Genomic DNA, 25426 nt, shown 5'->3' on the forward strand with positions numbered 1-25426 from the left:
TGGCATTTTTGAGGGGTTCTGGTGTTTCCTACTGAAATATGAACCACTTACCATACTTGTAGCTTCTTCTGCCACACCCGCCTAAGCTTGGCTTTAATATCCTAGGTACCATACTTTCATCTACCATGCTTTTCAAGTGACTGCCGGGATTGACTTGCCCCTTGCACCATTGAGGGCCTCATGGATTCTATCCTAATGGAGGCGCCATCATCCTACCTGTGCAGCTTGCTCTTCCTCTTTCTGCCTGAGCTCAGTCCGCAAAGTGCAAATGAGTTCTTTATTTTCTTGAAGCTGCTGCTTCATCAATACAAACTCCTCCATCGCAGCCGATTCCTCATCCAACTGAAGGAGAAAATATTTACTTAAGCAATGGAATTGGCAACTTTTAGTTCTTTTGACTTTCTCATTTGCCTTGAATACCTACCCTATTTTTTTGTAATTTCAACTTTAATGGACAACGAATTTTATTTGCTAATTTATAAAATATCATTCAATTGCCAAAACTTTTCAGAAGAAGACAGAAGCAATAGCAATATGCTTTTCAATTTCTTTGAAAGCTAACGCAGCAAAGAGGCAGACCATTCAGATACTGAGCAGAAAAACATGGACAACAGTAACAATATGTAGGTATCTATTCTACAAACCGTGGACTAAAGAAGCTAAGGGCAAACCATGAAAATTGGGATTTTCTTGGCATTAGAGACTGTAAAGTAATGATAAAAAAGACAGCAATAGAGCTACATCTGATGTTCCTTTGGAATAGGGAAAAAATCCAAGGTAACCAAGAGGTATTTGCAGGAATAGGTGGCAGCTAGTATTAGAAGAGATGCAACCCTTCCTGTTCTTTGATCAAGGGTAAATGCAGGCCATCCACAGGAAAAAAATCCCATATGCGATCTGTATAGATAGAGGCTTAGCAATGTTTCAGTCGCTACTAGCACTTGCTGCTCACATGAAAAGATCCAGGTTCCGTACCAGCACCCACGCTATCTGTAACTCCAATTCCAGGGGATCTGATGTCTTCGTCTGACCTCTGGGGGTATGTAGTGCATATACATACATGTAAGCAAAAATCTTCACACAAAAGATGCATGAACAATTACATAATATCATTCAAAAGTCAGGCATGGTGGCTCATGCCTATAATTCCAGCACTCAAAATGCTGAGACAGGAGGACTGCCACAAGTTCAAGGTAAAACTGGGCTACATTGTGAGACCTTCCTTCAAAATCAACAACAAAAATCACAAAGAATAAGGAGCAGAACAATATGCTGAAAGACACTGTAAGAAGAGGACATGAAAGGAAAATTAGAGTTAGAAAATTTGAAAAATTAATAAAATTCATGAAGTTGATATAAAAGAAAGCTCGTTTCAGAAGAGAAAGCCAAACACAAAACAGAATGCCTTGAGTTAAATGAGAGAAAGGAGAAATCTAAAAAATATTAATCAAAATTGGTTAAAAAAAATACTCAACCAAAAATAAAGGTTAACAGAAACCTGCAAGGAGAAAATGAAAGCATCGGAGCTGACCGAATGCTATGAATCATGTAATTCACGAGTTTCTCAGAACACACGATCCATATATGAAGAATACACTGAATATGTGCAAATACCAACCGAGAATGCCATACACGTTTGCACACCTAGGGGGCTAAACCTAGGGCCTTATCCACACTGCATAGGTGCTCTTCTCCTGAGCCACATCCCCAGTGCAGTCAAGGGACAGCAATGTCCCTGAAAGGCAAGGCTAAGCAGGGCACTGGGAGGTAACAAGTGCCCTCAAGGGCTGTGGCTCAGAACTTGAAAAACTCCCCTCAGAAGGAACACTTCTGACAATATAATACAGGGGGCAGGGGGAGTCGAGGCTGACTTACAACCACTGTGAGCCACAGGGGCACAGCAGCATCAGGGTAAACTGCACACGCCCCCAATACCTGACGGTTCCTGTTCGTTCTCTACAGCGATACCCAACACTCAGAAGGCAGAGGCTGAGAGATCAGGAGTCCAAGGTCATTCTTTGGCTAGCTACAGAGCAAGTTGGAGACCAGCCTGGAATACACAAGACCCTGTCTCAAACAAATTAAATTAAATTAAAATAATTTATCAAAAATTACTTAAACAAAACAAAAGCCCTCAACTCTTTGGCTTGCCACTTGTCTTTGAAAAAGTTCATGGACATCTTTTGAATCCTCAAGGGTTGGAAAATACAATGCAAACTATAAGAAAGGCAGACAAATTTACAGAAATAAACAGAGGTTTATAAACAAATACAGTGCTCCAGTCCAATTTACTCTTTACACTTTTCTTGTGGAACAAGAGTTATGTCCCTAAGGAGGAGGAAAGGGGGGATAGGGAGGAGGAAGGGGAGGATAGGGAGGAGGAAGGGGAGAAGGAAGATGTTAACAATAACTTTTTTGTATCTCCCCCCCCCCTCTCTCTCTCTTTTTTTTTCTTTTTTTTTTGGATTTTCGAGACAAGGTTTCCTCCATAGCTTTTGGCTCCTGTCCTGGAACTAGCTCTAGTAGACCAGGCCGGCCTCGAACTCACAGAGATCCACTTGCCTCTGCCTTTCGAGTGCTGAGTTTAAAGGCGTGCGCCACAACCGCTGGTTAACAATAACTTCTTAAGACAGTTTGATACTAAACTGTCTAAGTAGATAGCAGAGACCCATCTTTCCCGGCTCATCTACACTTGGTTTCTTTCCCCACAGCTCTCGGACTAACAGGATCATTTACAGAGTGGCAGTGGTTTTCTTAAACATCACTTCTACTGCACGAGGGAGGCTGCTCACATCCCTCTAGCTTAAGTTATTCTCCTCAGAAGAACACACAACGGAGGTCTTGTTAATCTGGATCTGGACAAAGTTACTCACAGCTTCCAAACGATCTTTCATCTCTTGCTCGGCATTATAGCCCGACAATTCATGTAAAACTGCATTCCCTATGTCATAAAATAGCCTCAGCATCTCTGTAAGAGAAATAGAAAGAAAGCGCAACAATCAGTAAAAACAGATACAGGCTGCTGGGGAGTAAGTAAAGCAGATGGGTGCAGCTAGACATTAGTACCCATATCATCTGTGTGAGAGAAGGGACTGTCACTGGATTCTGGGTGCAGCCAGCTGTGTGCCACACCCTGTCCTGCTCAGGTGCCTTATTGCACGCACCATCACTAGGATCAGTTTGAATAATAAAATGCAAGAACACAATCTTTAAATGCAAGGACATCATTGTCAAGGATGTCTTAAGGGCTGCCTTTTAATACCCTATGTTTTTTCATTGATAAACAAAAATCTTAAGTTTTCCTTCTCCCACATTGATCCTTTTCTGATTTTCGATAAAACCCCAAGACTCATCAAAATTTCCCTTCTCATGTGTTCCCGAAGCCCGTTCTTTCATGTAGTTTCCCTGACAAACCATGTGGTGTCAGTGGAGAGTCACTATTCAATGTGGAGTATAGACATTTACAGTAGTAAATGACTGAAATCAGTATCCGCTTGTTCTGAGCAGAATTAGAAAACAAAAGGCAACACAAGCAGAGAGCAGGAGACAAAGTCCAGAGCAGAAATCAGTGAACAGAAAATTAAACCCATAAAGAAAAGGCTGTGCTCAGAAAAGCTACACCCCCAAAGCCCCTATGCTGAGGATTCAGGGCCTGCGCATGCTGTGTAGACACTCAACCGCTAATCCACACCCCAACCATTGAAGATTAATTTTAATAAAGGAAATGAACACCATCAGTAATCTTTCATAGAGATCTGTATAAATCTTCTAAAGAAATTCATACTAGAATATAACTTATCAGATGATTATTCTGTCTTTAAATTTTACATGCCGCTCTTGGGAATAAGCAAACAACCAACTGATGGACTCAGAAGATGGCAATAGGCAGGGAAGAAGGAACATGTGTGTGCTTCTTAGATCCCCAGATAAGAGCAAAGCAAGTAGAGGAACAGCAAAGACCTGTGGGCAACCTGAGCAGAACAAACAGTGCCCCCCAACAACAGAAAAGTCCCTGCACAATCAAGTTTCCTGTCAACCCCCAGGTTAACGTAGCAACAGTCAAAATCAACGACCACCACCAAATCTGGCTTCAGCAGTGTCCGTTCAAGAGGAAACAGATGGTAGCCACGGGTGTGCAACAAACCAAGCAAAGGGCAGAGCCAATTGGCGTTTGTTAACTAATCAGTGTGTCGAGCACACTGATGAGGGAATGGCTCACAGACTGCCAGGTCTGGCAGCACACTTGGAATCCTAGAACCAAAAATGTGAAGGCAAGACCTCGAGACTCCCTGGACAGCCATCCTCACTTATCTGACCAGCACAGGTCCCAGGGAGACCCTGTCTCAAAAGGGCAAGGGTGGAGGATTCCTAAGGGCACCCAGGGGTGACCTCTAGCCTGCACGCACACACGCACGCACACACACACACACACACACAAACATGAACGCACACACAAGTGTGCACTACCTTCCCATAAAATTATTCAGAAAAAAAAAAACAACTATTCTAACATTTTCAGGCCCTGATCAAGGTATCTAGATACCGATCAGTCAATAGCTGATAAAGTAAAGTCCAGACATTATGAACTTCCCAAAGAAAGAAGATAACCACCTTCTAGAGTCTTGTCAAAGCATGGAAACTCAGGCCACCCATCCTGCTACATCTGCAGGAAACGCAGAGGACAGAGGAACACACTGAACCACATAAGCCATGTGCACTCCTGCGGAGTGTCCAACTCCACAGCCGCAGGACCCATGTCTCTCTACACGCCGTTGTAAGCAAAAGATGGAAGACGTAGCAAGTGAAAAGGGCAAGATTCCCAAAAGGATAATAAAACTAAAAGGAAAGCATAAAGAAGGGCTTCTAGAATGGACAACCAAGTTATATCTGTTACAGTAACTATATGTTTTATAGTGTGCCTTTCTATATCTGTGTTTTATCAATGAGAAGTGGTTTTCTAAAGAAAAATGAACAGAAACTGTTAAATAATTATGTTTAGAGACACCCATAGGAAACTTAAGTTCTTATTTTTATTGACACATATCTGTACATTCCATAAGGTATATGATGTTGAGATTCAGGCATATAGTGTGTGGTTTTCCACTGAGGGTGATTAGCATATTTATAAAGGAGTCTCTAGACTTAAAGCCAGGCTTTGTCACACACCCCACCTAGAAACACGCAGGACTGGCCGGCTCGCCCACCTCTGAGCCTCTCCCAAGGAGAAAGGACCCTGCTGGCCACCAGGGTGTCTAAATGCTCCTGGGCCTCATAGGGCTGCAGCAACTGGGCTGCCACCTAGGATGGGCAGGTGACAGAGGCGGAGCTGCGAGGGGCGGGGCGGCCGGCTGAGCTCCAGTGTCCCCTGGCCAGCGGTGCACTGTGGGCCTATGCGGGGCTCCCAGCGAGGCCTGCCCACCAGACTCACCTGCAGGTGGGTGGCACCGGCAAAGCCGGGCTCCCCCCCGCTCGACCTAAGCCAAGTCAACTCAGGAATACCGCTCGACCTAAGCCACGTCAACTCTGGAATCCCAAACTCAGCGCCTCCGCCTCCACGTCCCTGAAACACGACCACTCTCCCTGGGTCGGAAGACGAGACTGAGGCTTCTGCCTTTGGAACTGTGAAAGCGCCATTACCCTGGCGACCAGGCAGGCCTTGTTTGTTACCTATCGCATCACAATGACAGACACCAATTGATGCCCTACAACCTTCCACTTCCACAAAGACACAACCAAGGGGTTCTAAGGGGGAGAGGCATGGCAGATGATTATGTGTTGGGGTGTGACCCAGGAGAAGATCCAAGAAGGCGGGGCTATGGAGAGAGGATGGGTATTCTGAAAACATCAGGTGTTTGCTGCATAGTTTGGGAGTTCAGGTTTACCCTAATTTCTTACCTACTGCTGTTTGTGCTAGAGACTATGGGCCAGGCTTTTGAGGAGATTTTGGACTAGGGGCACCAGCTGCTAGTATTGGGTTCTGTGTGAGAACCCACCCGGAGTAGAGCCTGAAACTTGGTTTAGTATGGCTTTTTAACTTTGCGATGAAAAAAGGAGAACCAGAGACGAGGCTAGTAAAAGACAACAGCAATTTAGCAAGGGTCGGACTACAACCTGACCTCACAAGGCATCCTTTGTTGGGATCGCTCAGGATGTGATCTAAGAGACAGTCAAGAGTTGGAAAGTGGTGCTTCAGCTGGGATAAGCAGACAGAGATCAAAGGGCTCAGGCTCTGGGAAGAGTCAGTGAGGAGCTCCAACAAGAGACAGAGAGCACTCATCAAGTGCTCCTTCCCCCCAAAAGGCCGGCCGGCAGAGGGTGCAGAAATCTAGCCAACTCCTAATGATTTCAGACATTCTTCGTAAGAATGTTACTATGAATTTATGGAATCTCGTTGTACACCAAGCACTCAGCTAGCCCACTGTATTTGCAGTCTCATCCTAGTGACCACACAATCCCGACGCTCAAATAGTAGCTCAGTGAGGCATCTCTCAGCTGCTTATTTAAAGTTGTGTATTTACTATATCTATTTTGCCACCTAACGTAACTATCTTATTGCCTTATCACACTTTATTATAAGAAGTCTCTTTTGATCTCAGTTGTATGTCCACGTCCCTTGAAGCAGTATTATGTGTAATATCTTTAATTTAAATGCAATATAATAAACTTAAATTATTTAGCTTATAAAATAGGTTTATAAAAAATAAAACCCCGAAGGTGCAAATTAGGAAAGACTGTTGGCAGACTCTTAATGACTTCCAAAGATTGCTAGGGGACATTTTCCTTCTATGGCACACTATTGGAATAAAACCTGACGACCTGATTAATTTAAACAAAACCTTAGCTGGTGACAATGACTTAAACAGACCCAGGGTATTGTCAACTGGAAGAGAGAATTGGCTTTGATTAAGAGAAATTACAGAAGGCACATGTGGATCATGTAGATCTGAGTCTTGCCTGCATTTTGGTCATGTTATCCCCCTAACATTCCACTACAGGAATTTTAATGTAGAGAGAAGATATTATCTCAGAATGAATCTTTTACCACATAAACTGAGTATAAAATCAAAAATTTATGTGAAAAGGGTCTCAGTTATGTGGAAGGACACTTAAAAGAAATCCCACACTAGCTCAGAACTAACAAATAGACGGTTATTTATTTAGGGGTCACACAAAATCAGAATCCTCTGCTGGAACAGACATCTTCCTTACCTTTAGGACTCCACAGATTTCAGTGCTGTTCGCAATAGGGACCCTCTAGTTGCCTCGGTCCTAGTGTCCTCTTGCAGCAATTGAAAAGTAACTGAGATAGTGAGCAGAACAGCCTTACTGGAAGAAGTGTGTCACTGGGGCAGGCTTCGAGATTAAAATCCTCCTGACAGTCCCCACTAGTTCTCTCAGCTTCATGATTATGGTTTAAGATTTGAGCTCTCAGCTTCCTGTTCCTGCTTTTTGTCAGCTTGCTGTACCCACCATTATATATCCTAACCTTGTGGAACCCTAAGTCCAAATAAACTCTTTCTTCTATCAGTCGCTTTGGTCTTGGTGTTTTATCATAGCAACAAGAAAGGAACTAAGATAGCATTTTTTTTAGTTAATTTTTTAAAACTTAATTAACATTTTTTCCATTTATTTTACATATCAATTACAGTTTTCCCTCCCTCCTCTCCTTCTGTCCTGTGCATCAAGTCCCTTCCTCCTCCCATCCCCCCTTCCCCATCCACTCCTCCTCTGCCTCCATTCAGAAAAGTGCAGGCCCCCATGGGCTTGAACAAAGCAGGGCACATCAAGTTGAGGCAGGACTGAGCTCCTCCATCTGCATCATGGCTGGTTGAAGAAATCCAGCATGGGAAACAGATTCCCAAAAGCCATCTAAGCATCAAGGACAGGTCCTGGTCTCACTGCTAGGAGCTTTACAAACAGACCAAGGAACTAGGACATTTAGGGGTCTGGAGCTTGAGTTCTTACCTTACTTTTATGCTGCGGGAAAAAGGCAGTGAGGCACAGCCATCTTCCCTGATGAAGAGAGCCTGCACAAAATCAGAGGGTCAGATTTCCCTGAAGGGAGCTGACATAGGGAACTTACTCTGAAAGTACATCATCAGAGAGAGTCTATACCTCACATATCCGTGGGGTCAGCCCAACAGAAGCCTGGATGACAGAAAAAGAAAAACATTACTGTTCACTCTGGGCAATGCCCCTGCCCTCCTCTTACCCCCAAACACCCGGGATCCTGGACCCCCCCAAACACAGAGGAGGGGTGTGTGGGCTTAGTGCTAGCTAGCCACTATAGAAGGACGTATAAAACTTGAGGCTGGCACTATCAAGAGACACAGATGAGAGGCAGATTATTACCATAAATAGATAGGAGAAGCTGGCAAACTTAGACATGTGCTTTCCTGCAATGAACTTTATCATTTTCCACCACTAATGTGGTCTCTTCTAGATCCCTACTGTGTCTAGATCCCTAGATACAGAAGCACACACAAACACCCTCTGCAAAACTGCAAAAATCCAAAGAAGTAGGTATTTCCTCTATCTCATAACCAGAGGCTTAAGGTTTTATCCCTTTTGACCTAGTAGGATTTTTTTTTTCTTAATTTCAAATGTCTGAAACCACACTAACCACAGACAAAGGGAACAGTGAGCTGTACCCAGAGAAGTGGGCTATTTTTTCAGATTGTTTCTATACAATGTTATTTGTCAACCAGTGCTCAGGTCATCTCACTAGCATACTTCTATATCTTCTAGGTTTGTTTGTTTGTTTTGTTTTGTTTTTTCGAGACAGGGTTTCTGGAGCCTGTCCTGGAACTAGCTCTTGTAAACCAGGCTAGCCTCAAATTCACAGAGATCCACTTGTCTCCACCTTCAGAGTGCTGGGATTAAAGGCTTGCACCACCACTGCCTGGCTAGAAAGGGTATTCTTTTTTTTTTTTTTAGTTGTTGCAAAAAAAAAAAAAATCCCATTTCCCTCCCCCTCCTCGCACACATTACCCCTTCCCCCACTCCCCTCCCCCTCTCCCCACTCCTCTTTCCCTCCCAACACTCCATTTCCCCCTCCCTCTTGAGAATGAAGAGCAGTCTAGATTCCCTGCCCTGCTGGAAGTTCAAGGTCCTCCCACTTCTATCCAGGACCAGGAAGGTGAGCATCCAAACAGGCTAGGCTCCCACAAAGCCACTTCACATATTAGGATCGAAACCTAGTGCCCTCGTCCTTGGCTTCTCATCAGCCTTCATTGTCCGCCACGTTCAGAAAATCCGGTTTCATCCCATGCTTATTCAGTCCCAGTCTAGCTGGCCTTGGTGAGCTCCCAATAGATCAGTTCCACTGTCACAGTGGGTGGGTGCACCCCCCGTGGTCCTGACTAAGGGTATTCTTAAGGAATGCTATCCCCTTAATTTTATTTTTATTGCTGTTGTCTGTTTTGAGACAGAGTCTCAGTGTGTATCCCTGGATGGCCTGGAATCAAAGATTTGCCTTGCCTCTACTACCTTCAAAGATTAAAGGGATTAAAGGCATGTGCCACCATACCTGGCATTATCCCCTCAATTTTCTGTGATTAAAAACAACTTGCATTATACTCTACATTTTTAAAAGCCCCCAGCAAAGCTACATCTCTTGCTTTCTTCTAATACACATAGCTTTGAAAGCTGAACACGGCATTCTTATCCCTGTATAGCACTAAAATGCAGTCCAGGTTTAACCCCAGTCAAATTGTGAAGCTTTATGTGATGAACCTGGAAGTAATACATATATCCAGTGGGATCAACAAGGACTCATTGTCAAAGGGAATCATGAAAGTCTAGTTTTTCAAAGTTTCACAAAGAGAGACTAATTATACAAACTTTACTGTTCAGGTAAACTAGTAAAATGCCATTGTTAAGTATAGGAGAGGGTCACACGCATGCCTTTAATCCCTTTAATATTGATTATGGAGGTCATGCTCCATATCACAGTGGTAAGGACAATGTAAGATACAGGTTTGTTGTGACATTAGGAAGATAGTTCATTCCAGTGCTAACACTTACTGGAGTCCCCAGCATGGTATATGTCTTCCCAGAGCCCGTCTGCCCATAGGCAAAGAGGCATATGTTGTAACCTTGGGCAGCTCCAGACAGTACTTCAGTACCCAAGTCCTGGAACACCTGTAACAACAAAAGTAGAAAGCTTATTGATCCATCTTCCCACAGCACATTGAAAAAATACATTAAACCTAAAAAAAAAAAAATAAAATTAAAATATTGGGGCTAGAGAGATAGTTCAGCAGTTAAGAACACTGGACCTCAGGTTCAATTTCCAGTACCCACATGGCAGCTCACACCTGAACTGGTCATTTGTAAGAATCACTTCAGCTTCACAAGAAAAGATTTTAAGGGAAAATTCAAATTGCTCAAATATTCTTAGGTACCTACTGAGTACTAGCCTCATTTTTTGTTTGTTTTAAAATACGTTTCCTAGTCCTTTTTCTTTTCTTTTTTTCCCCAAGACAGGGTTTCACTGTGTAGCTCTGGCTGTCTTGGAACTTGATTTGTAGACCACTGCCCAGGGCTAGTCCTTTTAAAAAGGATTTATTTTCATCATCTGCATGTAGGTGCATGTAGTATGTGGAGTATGTGCACACGTGTGTGAGTGCCTGGTGAAACCAGAAGAGAGCATCAGAGTCCATGGAACATAAGCTACAGGCAGTTATGACTACTTGGTACAGGCACTAGAAACCAAACTTAGGTCATCTAAAAGAGCAGTAAGTATCTCAAATGGCTGAGCAGTATCTCAGCCCCAGTGTTCTGTAGTCTAACACAAAAGAGCCTAAGGCAGGACAAAGATAAAAAGGCAAAAACCTGCTCCTCCTGATACACAGAGAAATGTTCACTAAGGCTAATGAGGTGGTTACAGTGAAACACTGCTCAAGAAGGTGACTCATGGTCTGAAGACCCCACAGGACCAGCTAGAAGTTAGAGAGAGCTGTCCCTGACAGTCGCTCCTCTGACTGCTCCTGATAGCTGGTAGGTTCTGCTGGACAATCGCTTCATCTGTGGTCAGATTTTGTGACTAATTCAGAAACCACCAGTAATCCTCATGTGGCAACTGCACTTTAAGTTTCTAGGTTTCCTGAAATTTCAACTGAACTCTGCCAGGCAGCATCCTAACACTCTTGACCACCGATGCTGGTCTTGGTGGGAAGCAGAACCCAGTTTTCCACCTCGGAGCCCTTTCACTTGCTGGCAGCTGGAACAATGACACACACAAGGAGGCTGCCAAGCAGGTAGACAGTCCCATTTGACTTCCCGAAGAAAGACACAAAAGCAGAACAGCAGATGACAAGTTCTCCAGGAGTGCCCAGCACAGCGGCGGAAGTGTCAACTATGGCGCTTGTGCCAGCCTACTCTGTGTGGCACTGCCTGCGATTCCTGCTGCCGCGGGGGCCCCAGTGCTTTCCTGATTATTTTATTGACTTCCCTTTCAATTCTGTGAAACATCTAGTATGGTTCCAGATTGTGGTGTGCACCTAGTCTTGTGCTTCAAAGTTGGTGATCCTAGGCAAGTTCCTTGCATTTTGTAAACTCCAGTTTCTCCAGCTGTAAGATGTCTATCACACAGACTGCTGTCACAGGCGAAACTGGGGGCAACCAGGTAAAGACAGGAGCTAAGTCAAGACTACATCGTCTCGTATTCCAGCAGCTCCACTTAGGCTTCTTGGCCGTTATTACTTCTGTTTGCTTTTTAATGTGTCCATGGTCTAGGCAAAAGGCCAAAAGAACTCAGGGTGCTGTGAAGACTTGAGCTCTGTTCAAGAGAGATCCTTCCCATGGTCTCTCTTGTAGCTCTCTCTAGTCACACAAACTATGTTAACAAAGTTAAAAATTGGGAGAGGTCTTGCTTGCCTCCTAAAGTCTGGCCAGGTGACATTCCTTGAGTCTGAAGAAGCAATATATTTTGCTGCATTAGATTAGATGAATTGACTACCATTCATTCACTATTTGAAATATCCTCCACACACTCCAGCTTCCTGGGGCAGGAGGTGAGAACAGAGGTGGAAACAGCGAAGGGCCACATCTAAATCTAAACTTTATTTCTGCCCTGTTGCAGAATTGTTCATACTACCACTCTGCTGTGGCAATAAGGTTTACCTTGTATTCGAGGCCAGAGCTAGCTAATAGCTGACCAAAATTAGCCATAGAGGTTTTGGAGGACTGAGGATATATAGAGAGACATGGGAAGTAGTAGAGAGATGCTTAGAAAGATGTGTGTTCTTTGGATTAAGGAAGGAGACAGAAAGGAGGTCACTAGTTACTTCTCTGCCCCTGATCAATCTGGTTCTAACCCCATATCTGACTCGGGAGTTTTTATTAATAATAGAATAATTTAGGTAATCGTTACTACCCACAGTTTATGCTCAGCTGAGCAGAGTAAAGAGAGAGAAAAAAACCAAAGATTGTTACTTCGTTCATGTCCTTATCCAAATGCCTATGTGTTCTCTGAAAGTATCACTGAAGAAAGCACTATAGCTGATGATAGAAGAATATCAACAGGATCAGGGCTCCAGTCAAGAATGATGGAGACTAAGACACAGTACCACAGCTGGGCGGTGTTGGCACACACCTTTAATCCCAGCACTTGGGAGAGAGAGGTAGGCAGATCCCTGTGAGTTCAAAGCCAGCCTGGTCTACAAGCGCTAGTTCCAGGACAGGCTCCAAAGCTACAGAGAAACCCTATCTAGAAAAACCAACAAAAAGATACAGTACCCACTCCTCAAGAGCTGGTAGGCTTAGCTCATCAGAAGATCCTGGAAAAGCCACAACCTTAGAAAGAGGAAAACAGGGAGATAAGACATGTTCCACTCCACCCATGTTAACACAATGAGACATAAGCCATGTCAGGGGAGCAGCGGGTGACAATTGGGGTTCGAGGTGTCAGCCCATCAGTAGGAGACTCTCTGGTGGGTGAGGCAAGGCCCTGAGACTACAGACTCCAGGATGTCTTTTGATTCTCTTGTGCCTTTACATGTTGCTGTTGCTATCTTTCTCTGGTGTGAATCGGGTGTGGGGAGATGCCCTACTGCCTGTAATGTAATGTGTTTATCTCATGGAAACATCCTGCTCACTGGACATTTTTTACCTGTAGACTATAATAAAAAATGACTTCTCTCTAACAGATACTGTTTAATTGATAATAATAATGTTACATTATACAATATATTATATAATAATATTAAAAATACAGAGTTGTGATAAATAAAAGTAACTACAAGGAAACGTCACACAACAGGGGTCTATGTAAGGGGTCACTTAAGGAGCTGCCTAGATCATAGCTCAAGTTAATGATTAAGAGAAACAGTTGAGTCCCAGGAACCAGGCTGGCTCAAAATCCTTTAATCTTAGAGCTGAAAGACTCTAATGCCAAAAGACATAGTCACGGGTCTCGGTGTGCATCATTAGCTGAAACAAAGCGTTTTTACCTGTACTCTGTAAGAAATTTAACACAGTCACTGTATGGGGTAGATATATTGGATTGAACAGCCGTATTTCAGAAGTACCTTCATCTTGAAGAATCCTTGTAGAAAACAGTGAATGTTTTGCCAAAGGGTCCTGTGGCCATCCTATGACTTTGGTCACAAGACACCTCAGGTACACTTGAGGCTCTTGTATTATTGTGTATTGCACACAATGCATAGTGAATGACTAGAATCATGGAGGCATGTGATGGTCTTCAGTAAGATGTGCAAATTTAGATTAGGGACCTTGGTATGAGGAAATACTGTATAACAATCAATAAATACGTCTTTGTATGGCTGTTTGGGGTCCAGTCCAAGCCCAGTCCATTCCAGTTCAGTCTATCAGAAGAGGCTGGACCTTTCTGCTGCTACATGGGCCTTAAAAAATACAGAAGAATAAAGAAGGAAAGCATCAAGAGATTGAGTGAGTGTCTTTTTCCTTAACACCCTCAGACAGAAAAGTCTAATGTTGTGAATTGCCCTTTGAACCCTGTGCTGCTTGGAGGCTGGTCCCCCAGGCAGCAATACTATAGTGGCATTTCATTTGTATTTTAATAAATAAATGTTTGCCAGAAGATTAGAGAGTAAAACAGCCTCACTGTTCAGCCTTACACACACCTTTAATCTCAGTAGCCACACTAGTTGCAATAGAAACTGGGTGGTGCATGTCTTTAATCCCAGTGGTGCATGCTCTTAATCCCGGCCCTAGGGAGGATTATAAAGTGGGAGGAGACAGCTCTCAGACACAGTCTCATTCTGAGATTCCTGGAGGCAGGATCGCCATTTTTGGATGGAGGTCAAAGTAAGAGCCAGTAGCTGGCTGTTTTGCTTTTTGGGTCTTCAGGTTGAACCCCAATTTCTCTGAGTTTTTATTAATTGTGCCTCACAATATGACATCATAGTCTAAGAGTTAAGATAAATCACTGAACTACAGTCTGCCGCAGACACCAATTAAGAATAGATAGGTGACTTCCTTTATTTTTTAAGAATTCAAGTAATGGAACATATATAATGCACAGCACTATAGACCTTGTTCTTTTTTCCTCTCCCTCTCTCTCCCTCCCTCTCTCTCTCCCTTCCTCCCTCCCCCGCTCCCCCCCTCTTTCTTTCTTTCTTCCTTTCTTTCTTCCTTTCTTCCTTTCTCTCTTTCCTTTTTATTTTGTTGTTCTAAATAGGGTTTCTCTGTGTAACAGTCCTGGCTGTCCTGGAACTCACTCTGTAGATCAGGCTGGTCTCAAACTCAGAGAACCTGCCTGCCTCTGCCTTCAGAGTGCTGGGACTAAAGGTGTATGTCACCAGGCCCGGCTCAGACATCCCTTTCTCAAATCCAACCAGAATCAACAACACTGCTGACAATTTCCTAACAATGGTTCATCCAAGCATAGGGGCGGCCTACATATTCCTAGAGGGATTTGTCACTGATAAGTTGCTTTGGTTTGTATGGGTTTTTATTCTGTTAGCTATTATGTTCTCTAACCAAGTGGACTCATAGCAAAAGTAATTGTAAAAAGTGCATATGGACCCAGCAGTGTTAGTGCACGTCTTTAATCCCAGCACTCAGGCAGATCTCGGCGAGGTTGAGGCCAGTCTGGACAGCAAAGGCTGTTACACAGAGAAAGCCTATCCTAAAAACAAAAACAACAACAAAAAAACCATATAGTTCCTGGATAGCTTTGTGTCATCTTAACACAAGCTGGAGTCATTTGAAAAGAGGGACTCTCAACTGAAAACAGTGCCTCCATAAGAGCTGCCTGCAGGCAAGTCTATAGTGTATTTTCTAAACTATTAATTGGCATGGGTGGTGGCATCCTTGGGCTGGTGATCTTGGGTGCTACAAGAATGCAAACCGGGCAAGCCATGAGGAGCAATCCAGTAAGCAGCCAGCAAGCAGCCAGCACTCCTCCATGACCTGCATCAGCTCCTGACTCCAGGTTTCTGCCTTGCTTGAGTTCCTGCCCTGACTTCTCTCAGTGATGAACTGTTATTTGTATTTTAATAAATAAAGCTTGCCCGAAGGTCAGTGAAAAGCAGCCACACTAGTCAGCCATACAGACCAGGCAGTGGTGGCACACACCTTTAATCCAGCAGCCACACTAGTCAGCCATACAGACCAGGCAGTGGTGGCACACACCTTTAATCCAGCAGCCACACTAGTCAGCCATACAGACCAGGCAGTGGTGGCACACATCTTTAATCCAGCAGTTACACTAGTCAGCCATACAGACCAGGCAGTGGTGGCACACACCTTTAATCTAGCAGCCACACTAGTCAGCCATACAGACCAGGCAGTGGTGGCACACACCTTTAATCCAGCAGTTACACTAGTCAGCCATACAGACCAGGCAGTGGTGGCACACACCTTTAATCCAGCAGCCACACTAGTCAGCCATACAGACCAGGCAGTGGTGGCACACACCTTTAATCCAGCAGTTACACTAGTCAGCCATAGAGGCTGCATAGTGGTGGTGCACGTCTTTAATCCCAGCACTAGAGAGGAATATAAGGCAGACGAGGACTGGTTCTCTTTCAGTCTGAAGATTTCAAAGAGGTAAGAGCTCTCTAGTGGCTTGGCTGCTTTTGCTTTTCTAGTCTTCAGGTGGAACCCCAATATCTGTCTCTTGGTATTTATTATTCATGCTGCAGAAAATGACTCAGGAAAAACCAGAATGGAGCCTTGAAAATCAAGTAGGTTGTGTAACAGAAAAGATGTCTAAACTGTATAAACAACTGTGTTACACTGTGAGGGATTAACTTAATGGAATTTGGAAAATCAAATACATGAAGAAAAAGGACTCAAATGTTAGTGCAAGGTAAACACGCTTATTTTCTTCCACTAAGCGCGCTGCATTCTTTAGATGACAAGGCAATCACGTTCAGCCAGAAAACTATCAATAATATAAGACAATTAGACAGTACAAAAATGAAGAAATCACCGATAACCCTTCAATCACAAAAAAATAAAAACTGAAATTGTGGATGACCCAAAATGCAATAAAGATAATAACCTATTGGTAAAATACAGCAAACATGGACCACAGTAAATTATGGCTTCATCTAATTACAGAGAAAGGTCTAAATGTATTTTAACCTATAGTCTTCCTACAAATTAGGGGAAATGGGGTGGGAGGTGAGTAGAACTTAATTAATAGACAAACCATTAACTCCACACAAGGAAATTTTTTTTTACACAAGGAAACTTTTTAGAAACAAAGAAAATTTTGTTATGTGTAACAACATGGATGAAAAAAGAAAAAAGGTATTTTTCTCCACTTACTATTCAAGGTTCATCTATGTTGTTGCACAGATCAAACTTTATAAAACACCATTTCTCAGCACGTATCTCAACCACCCAGACAATATTAAAAGTATGTTGGTAACATAGAGGAAGAGGGAGAAAGGAGAGATAGGTAATGCTAAGAATGTCTGAAAAGGCCACATATTATTTTGCGAGTGCATCTTAAAATACTAAAGTAACATGTGTATGTGTGTGTGCGTGCACATATATATACATATACATATACATATATATATATATATATATATATATATATATATATATATATATATATTAAATGGAGTTACAGCACACCAGGTGATAATGTTCCTTTTGACCACACAGTTATCTTCTGAAGAAACATGTTCATAATATTGAGTTGAGCCAGATGAGAGTTGTGAGCAAAGGCCAGGGTGACAGAGAGAGTCTGAGTCATAGTCTTAGTGCTTCCAAAACTTTCCCCAACACAGTATTTATTTAGGCATAATAACATCACAGCTGGGGAGAAAGGAAAAACAAAACCAAGCCAAATAAGCATTGCCTTCCTAGCCTTTAGACTCTTTGTCCCTTCTTTCCTTTGTTCTCAAATGGAACTGTCCCTCCACCACTGCTCTCATGAGGATAGCATGTAAAACAGTGGTCCTGGGAGTTGGATCCCTGGCTATAGAGATTCTCTGGGTTCACCATCACGAGAAAACCCTAGGCAAGCCCCTGAAGTACTAGACAGAGGATGCTCATTTAAGGCTGAGGCTCCGACATGGCATCCACAAGCAACACAGTGCACATAAATGAATGTATAACAATGGACTGAATCCGGTATGCTCACAAAATATATGCAGAATAAAATTACATTATGGTTGTTCAGTAGTTTTCCTTTAAATCCTGAATTCCTTCCCACATGTTTGATGCTCGTTAGAGTCTTGCATACAGCACTGTTTCCAGTGTACTCAAAAGAGCTCCTCAGCATTGTTTTCAATGGGTTTGGTCCAGCAGCACCAAGACATAGTCAAGTAGGACCAAGCTGTTTCATATCGTTTGAGCTGCAAATACTTGTATAGAAGGAAGCTGGAAATATGGCTGAGTGGTATTCACCAGACAAGGCCAATGTGAAAACTAGAGTTTGGGTTCTCAGAACAAAAAAAGCTGGGGGGGTGTGGTAGACCACCTGTAATGCTAGCACGTAGAAAGGGAAGAAAGGGAATCCTCAGCTAGACTAGGCAAAAAGTTGAATCCAAGTTCAGTGGGAGAGACTGCCTCAGTATGTAAGGCAGAGAGTGACTAAGGAAAACACTGGAAATCAACCCTGGGCCAGTGTGCACACACAGAAAGAGACACCACAACCACACACACATGACCGTGAACCTCCATACATGTCTGCACACCACACATACACATACACCGGGGAAGGAAAACAAGCCTAGATGATTGCGTCTATGTGGAAAAAGTTTTCTGCCAATTATGCTGCTAGGAGCATATTTTCCTGTTTTTAATCTTGTTTAGTCTAAAGGGTCTCACGAGGCCAATGTTAGCACTGGAGACACAAGCGAACTGGTTTTATACTTTAGCAAGGCCAGTTGAAGCTCATCTCATTTTTAGGTTTGGTTTAAGAGATTAATTGTTGTGATGACCTGTGGGGTATCTGCCTCAGATATCCCACTTACAGTACAACTTCCTGACTAAAGCCATAGTCCCCTCCCCCAGCCTTAAAGCCTTTGCAGAAGGAGCGGCTGCACGCTAGTCACAATTCCTCAACACGCTGGCCTCAAGTCACTTCTTCCGCTTCAGCTCTCAGACTTCAAGTCCATCCCAAACTATACAAAACTAACTCTAGTTTAACACCTATTTCTGGAACAAATGGAGGCTGAGGTGGGGAGATCTCAGTAAGAGGCCAGCCTAGGCCACACAGGAGAATTCTGTCTCCAAACCAAAACAAAAGCATCATATATATTAAAAGTCTTCTGGATTCATTCTGGAGGACTTGCGTTCGTTCCCCCTCTGATTTGAAACTGGACACCCTAGGGTACAAGACAGATGAAAGAGAACCTACTTGGAAAGACAAGAGCCAGGAGTGCTGGGTTATACTAGGAAGAAAGCACAATGAGCTAGTGCAGGCCTGGAATCTCAGCACCCGGGAGGCTGAGACAGGAAGATAGCAAGCTGAAGGTTTATCAGGGTTATATAATGAGTTCCAGACCAGCCTTGGCCACACACTCAGACCCTGTCGCAAAACTCAAAGAAAGAAAAGAAAGTAGCACAATGACTACATTGTGACACAGATCCTAGTCGCCTGTGGGAGCATTCCAGCTACACTTCAACACCTAGCCCCTGGGTCACAAAGGAGTAAGTAGCATTCTCATTCACTGTTATAAAGTACAAACTATTGTCTCTATATCACAGAATACTCAAGTCCACTGAAGTACTCAGGTAATTTAGGATAAAACATCCTGATTGCATCCATAGACAAACACTTGCTCTGGTTACAGAACTAAAATCAGGTGGTGTTCTCCACTTCTCAGAAAGAGAGGAGTCACTAAGCAGGCCTGAAAATAACATGTCCTTCATTCATGACCGTTGGTTCTTTCTACACTACTGTAAGACTTAACAGTCCAGTATCTTCTAAATGTCAGATACTTCATTTCACACTTCAAATATCAGAGGGCATCATAGAGTGAGGAGATGGGGCAAGTTCATACAGCACTTAGGAGAATCTAGTATAAAAGTCAAGACTTTGAGGCAGCAGACCTGGGTTTAAATCTAGGTTCCACACTTTCCAGGACTGCCATGGAGAAGAAATGATATAACAGAACTTAAAATACCCAGTCTACCTAGAACAGGGTGGCCCTCAATCGGTTTGTAATCCTAGCATGAGGGTGGCAGGGGCAGGAACAAGTTTGAGGCCAGCCTGGTCTACACAGTGAGAGACTATCTCAAAACAACAACAGCATTTTAAGAACCCAGGCAAGATGGTACAAGCCTATAATCCTAGCACTTGAAAGGTAGGGGCAGAAGGCTTGTCCACACAGCAAGTTTAAGGCCAGTGTGAGCTACATGGGACTCTGTCTCTACAAAACAAAAGTCCTATTTTCTCCCTATAGAAGAAAGTTGGTTATGAAAACATTTCCAGAATTAACTCTGACTTTTCCAAACCCTGAAACCGAATCACTAAACTTCATGGAATGTTTCCAGATCCTTGAAGAGAAGGAAGAAGTTGTTTACTTTCTTAAAATGGATGTGGACAGAAGGAAAAATCATACCAGCCTGAAACCATGACATGTCTGTGTTTAACATCACCACAAACAAGATGACCAATTTAACATGAGAGGAATAATAGAGAGTAATTAAGGGTTTCTATTCTTGTCAAATTCCATCTCAACAGAGTCGCTGCTTCTCCCAGCTACATAGAAGCTGTATTAATCTTCCTCCTGTGTAAACTCAGTGAGTATCCCTAAGAAGCACCTGTCTTATACCTAAATGCTGAGCTTCAGAAATAAGAGCTGAACAATGAAATGAGAGACAAAGGAATAATCTACTATTTCTAAGAAATGTGTAAGGCAAATGAGCACATTTTTCTGCTTGCTTCTTCCATCCCTGAGGGACAGTTACTTAGGAGACCGTGTATAAACTAAGATAATTTTAGGGCTCAATTCCACATCTGCCTGAACTCCCCAGTGTAGCCTGAGGCATCTTGTTCATTTCCCGGTCAGCCAGGCCTGAAATGATCACACAGAAATTGTATTATTACAACACTGCTTGGCCAATAGCTCAAGCGTATTTCTAGCAAGCTCTTACATCTTAAATTAACCCATTTTTATTAATCCATGCATTACCACGAGGTCATGGCCTAGTGGCAAGGTTCTGGCGGGTTCCCACAGGCATCTTTCTCCTTGGGTGGCTACATGGCATCTTCCTGATTTGTCTGCTCTCCTCCACTATCTGCTTAGAATTCCCACCTTGCCCTATTCTGCGCTGCAATAGATCTAAAGAAGCTTCTTTATTAACCAATGATATTCACAACATACAGAGGGGAATCTCACATCACCCCAGGGTTCTGCCTTTTACAGCTTGAAAATCCATGGGTGCAGTGGCCCATGTCTTTAATCCCAGCTCTGGGGAAGCAGAGGCAAGTGTATATCAGTGAGTTCAAGAGCAGGCTAGTCTAACATATCCAGAGTTCCAGACTAGCAAGGGCTATATAGTGAGACCCTGTTCAAAAATGAAATAAAATAAAAATCCAGACTATGAGTGATGCCTGGACAAACTGTCACTATTGGAATTCAGGCTTTTATTGCATTCAGTCTTTGAGGGAGAGGAAATATAAATACCCCATACTCTCTGCTTCATAGTTGAAAAATACTATCTGTCTTCTATGTCTTTCTGCAGAAACAAGAGAGATTTCTATTGACATTTAGACAACTGAACCAAGGGTCCCCCATGAATCTCGTACATGATATACTGAGGCCAGCCTTAGCCAGATGATTCATACACCTTGGACTAGATGGAATACATTGAATACTTCTTGACATTGTTGGCACAATACTGACATCTACAAAGTTTACATACTAAACTGTGCAATTGACTTACAAAAAAAACCAGTCAAACAGTCGCACTCACACACACACACACACACACACACACACACACACACACACACACACACCTCACACATTTGAATTAAGTTGACAAGTTTGCATCGGACTGCACTCATAGCTATTATAGGCATCTACATGGCCTACAGACTCCTGGCTGAAGGACAGAATGAAACCCAAGAGGGAACTCCCAAGTTAAATTAGTGACTCACATGATGCTCTGAGAAATCAGATCCTCTTGAAATCCAAAGAGCTGAGGTTAAATGTGTGTATGTGTGTGTGTGTGTTACTTTCAAATCTTAGGAAAGAATGTCTCTCTCATTTTTTGGAAGAGAATCTACAGACTTAGGTTCTATCTTATTACAAACTAAGCAATCATATTGTTAATCAGATTTTAAAATGTTTTCATTAGCATATATTACCTATATATAATTTGTTTCATTATGAAATTTTCATATGGGTACATAATATATTCCAATTACATTCTCCCCTGTTTATCTTTCTTGCCTTTTTCCTCTCACCCTAACTCCCTTATACTCCCTCTTCCTAACTAGCTCCCCTTCTAATTTCATGTGTCTGTCCCTTTTTTGCTTATTTTCAATGATTTAGTGGACCGACCGTGCAGTTTATCAGTGGCGATACCACTGAAGACAATGTCTCTCCCTCCCTGACCACTGATAACTGCTTATAAATTCTCAAGTAAGCATGGGGGCCCCGTGAGTCCCTCCCACAACACAATTCTGGCAGGCTCAATGTAGTCCAGCTCTTGTGTAAGTAATCACACCTGCTATGAGATTAAGAGTACAACAGCCCTGTCACGCCTGGATGCCAGTGTCCCACACCCTTCAGCTCCTTTCTCCAGCTCCTACACTCCTTCTGCCCCATCTTCTATAATATGAACAAAAATTTTTATACTTTCTTCCCATCATTGAGAATAACAATTTACCCACCCCTCTCTTTGTTTTTTGTTTTGTTTTGAGATAGGCTCTAGCTGTCCTGGAAACGACTATGTAGACCAGGCTGACTTTAAACTCACAAGAGATCCATCCACCTCTGCCTTCCAAATGCTGGGATTAATATGGGTACATAATATTACATTCGCTACCACACCTGGTATATATCTCCCTTGAAATTCCATGAAAAGCTTGGGTAAAATGTGTGTTATTTTCCACATTGTTGGACTGAGGAAAACTGCTCAATGGACAGAGTGATGGCCATGCAAGTGTGAGGACCACAATCTGTACCCCCAGCACCTCTAACTAAAAAAAAAAAAGTGGGAGCCAGTGGTGGTAATGCACACCTTTAATTTCAGCACTTAGGAGACAGAGGCAGGCAGATCTCTGAGTTTGAGGCCAGCCTGGTCTACCGAACAAGTACCAATACAGCCATGGCTACAAAGAGAAACCCTGTCTCAAAAAAACCACACATACACACACTAAAAAAAAAAAAAAGAAGAAAGAAAGAAAGAGAAGAGGAGGGGGAGGAGGAGGAAGAAGAAGATGATGAAAAAGAAGAAGGAAGAGAGAAGAAGGGAGAAGAAAGAAGGAGGAGGAGGAGGAGGAAAAAGAAGGAAGAAGAAAAAGAGAGAAGAAAGGCTGGGAGAGTGTAGTTACCCTTTGTAATCCCAGCATCTGGGAAGCAGAAGTGGGAGAGTCCCTACAATAAACTAGGTAGGTAGATTAGCTAGACTTGGTGAATCCTGGGTTCAGAGAGACCTTACCTCAATAAAACAGTGGAGAACAGCTGAGGAAGGTCAACTTCAGGCCTACATATACTTCCAACACACATACAGACACACACGCCAGCAAATAAGCATACCTTCCTGTGCACACAAACATGCACACATATATGCATACAGACATGTACATCACACACAATGCACAAGTAAAAAAGCATAGTACTTACCACACTGTGATTATCTGTCTCCTCTAAAATAGACACATCAAATGTGATGCTGATTTAAGGGGAAATGTTTGAGAAAGGAGGACCAATCAAGCAAGAGCAAACAAAACCAAGATGAAAACAAATTCTTTCTCCTGTCATCTCTGTAGATATGCTTGCAATTCTAAAAAGGCAATTTTTACTAAAAGTTGAGATTATTTAAATGTATATAAACTGAAAAACAGTTAGACCACTGCATTATAAGTACCGTTCCTGACTTCAAATGTGTGTGAGCAGAGAACTCCTGCCCCAACAGCTGCTCATCACCAGGAGGAAGTTAGGTGAGTTTCCCAAGCAGAACATGCTGGTCCCAGGAGAAATACACAGCTTCAAAGAAGGGTTAGAAAAAGTGTGCACTAATGGATGGATCTAGATAACACCATATTGAGTGAGGTAACCCAGACCCAGAAAGACAAATATAGCATGTACTCACTCATAAGTGGCTTTTAGACATAAAGCAAAGAAAAACCAGCCTACAGGACACAGACCCAGAGAAACTAGACAACAAAGAGAACCCTAAATAGAGAACATACATGGATCTACTACATAGGAAGGTGAAAAAAACAAGATCTCCTGAGTAAGCTGGGAGTTTGGGGCTCACAGGAGAGAGTAGAAGGGGAGAGGAAAGGAAGAGAGGGGAGAAAAATGTATAGCTCAATAAAAATAAAGAAAGGAAAAAGAAAAAGCACGTATTTGCTTCTCATGTGCTGTAAGAGAATGGTTGCTCACTGTGCCAGGATCTGAGCGAAAGCACATAAAAACTCACATATCAACTTACTAGGTGGGCAATGAACATAAGTACTTTAACAAATAATTCATCATATGGTAATTCTGAGATATTCACTACCACAATGGTAATAATACACACACATAACTAATAAGAATAGGCCATAGAGATTTTAAGTAGCTTGTTCAAAGTAAGACAGTAAATTAGTATCTGTGCCTATTTCAAATGTGGGTCTAATTTCAGAGTATAAACAGATTAGCATTAGTGCAGATTCACACCAGGGAGAACAGATCAATTTTGATGAAAAGTTTTGGCTGAACATCCAAATATTTTTAATAGGGTATAAATACAATTTTTATCAACGAAGATCTTCCTTAAGAATGGAAAGTTAGGGCTGTGGAGTTGGCTCAGTAGGAAATGTCTTTTGCCACCAAGCCTAAAGACCTGAGTTTGATCCCTGGGGCCACAAGGTGAAAGGAGAGTAAAGACTCCTAAAAATTGTTCTCTGGCCTCCTTATATGTGTGTGGCATAATTTACTTATTTAGTTTTTAGAGATGGGGTTTCTCTGTAGCCTTGGAGCCTGTCCTGGAGCTGGCTTTGTAGACTAGACTGGTCTCAAACTCAAAGAGATTCTCCTGTCTCTGTCTCCCGAGTACTGGGCTTAAAGGTGTACTCCACCACTGCCTGGCAAATAAGTGTAATTTTAAAAAATTACAAATAATAGGAAGCTAGTAACACCAGGGTTATAGGATAAAGGATCATGGAATAAAGACAGATGTGTTCTTTCTCTCTTCTTTGAGACAGGGTCACTTATAGCCCTCGCTGCCCTGGAACTCTCCATGCAGACCATGCTGGCCTCAAACTCATAGATCCTTGGCTTTGCCTCCTGAATGCTGGGATGAAAGGTGTGCACTACCATCCCCAGATCCCGCTCTTACTTTTCTTGTTGCTATGATTAAATACCTTAATAAAAACAACAGAATGGGGGAAAGTTTATTTGGCTCACAGTTCAGGGTACAATCTATCATGGCAGGGAATGAAAGATGGCAGATGCTGAAAGTGGCTGGTCACACAGCATCCAGTCTGGAGGTGGGACACTATGAACACTGGTGCTCACCTTACCTTCTCTCCTATAGAGCCCAGGATTCCTGCCCACAGAATGGTACCATTCTCAGGGACAGGCTCTTCCTACCTGACCGTTATCCAAGATAATCCCTACAGGCCTGCCAACGCCAGTCTGCCAGGTGATTCTACAGCTCATCAATCTGACAACTGAAATTAGTCATCATCACACATTTACCTGTGAATTACTAACATTAACATCTGTTTTGTTTGTTTGTTTTTTGAGACAGGGTCTCAACTGAGTAAGTGGCCTGGAACTTGCTATATAAGCCATACTGGGCTCCA

The 25426-nt window shown here is 42.8% G+C and overlaps 1 protein-coding gene across 1 annotated transcript in view; it reads right to left on the reverse strand.

Moving 5' to 3' along the window:
* Positions 1-223: 223 nt before the first annotated feature.
* Positions 224-25426, reverse strand: part of LOC142844267 (uncharacterized) — a 38168-nt gene continuing 12965 nt past the window's right edge. The window contains exons 6-10 of the mRNA XM_075962604.1: positions 10027-10143; positions 8116-8148; positions 7966-8027; positions 2874-2968; positions 224-342 (exon numbers count right to left, since the gene is read on the reverse strand). Coding sequence (XP_075818719.1) covers positions 2947-2968; positions 7966-8027; positions 8116-8148; positions 10027-10143 — 234 coding nt within the window. The 3' untranslated portion in view covers positions 224-342; positions 2874-2946. The remainder of the gene's footprint in view (positions 343-2873; positions 2969-7965; positions 8028-8115; positions 8149-10026; positions 10144-25426) is intronic.

Source organism: Microtus pennsylvanicus, chromosome 2, assembly GCF_037038515.1.
Source record: "Microtus pennsylvanicus isolate mMicPen1 chromosome 2, mMicPen1.hap1, whole genome shotgun sequence".
NCBI classification, from domain to species: Eukaryota; Metazoa; Chordata; class Mammalia; order Rodentia; family Cricetidae; genus Microtus; species Microtus pennsylvanicus.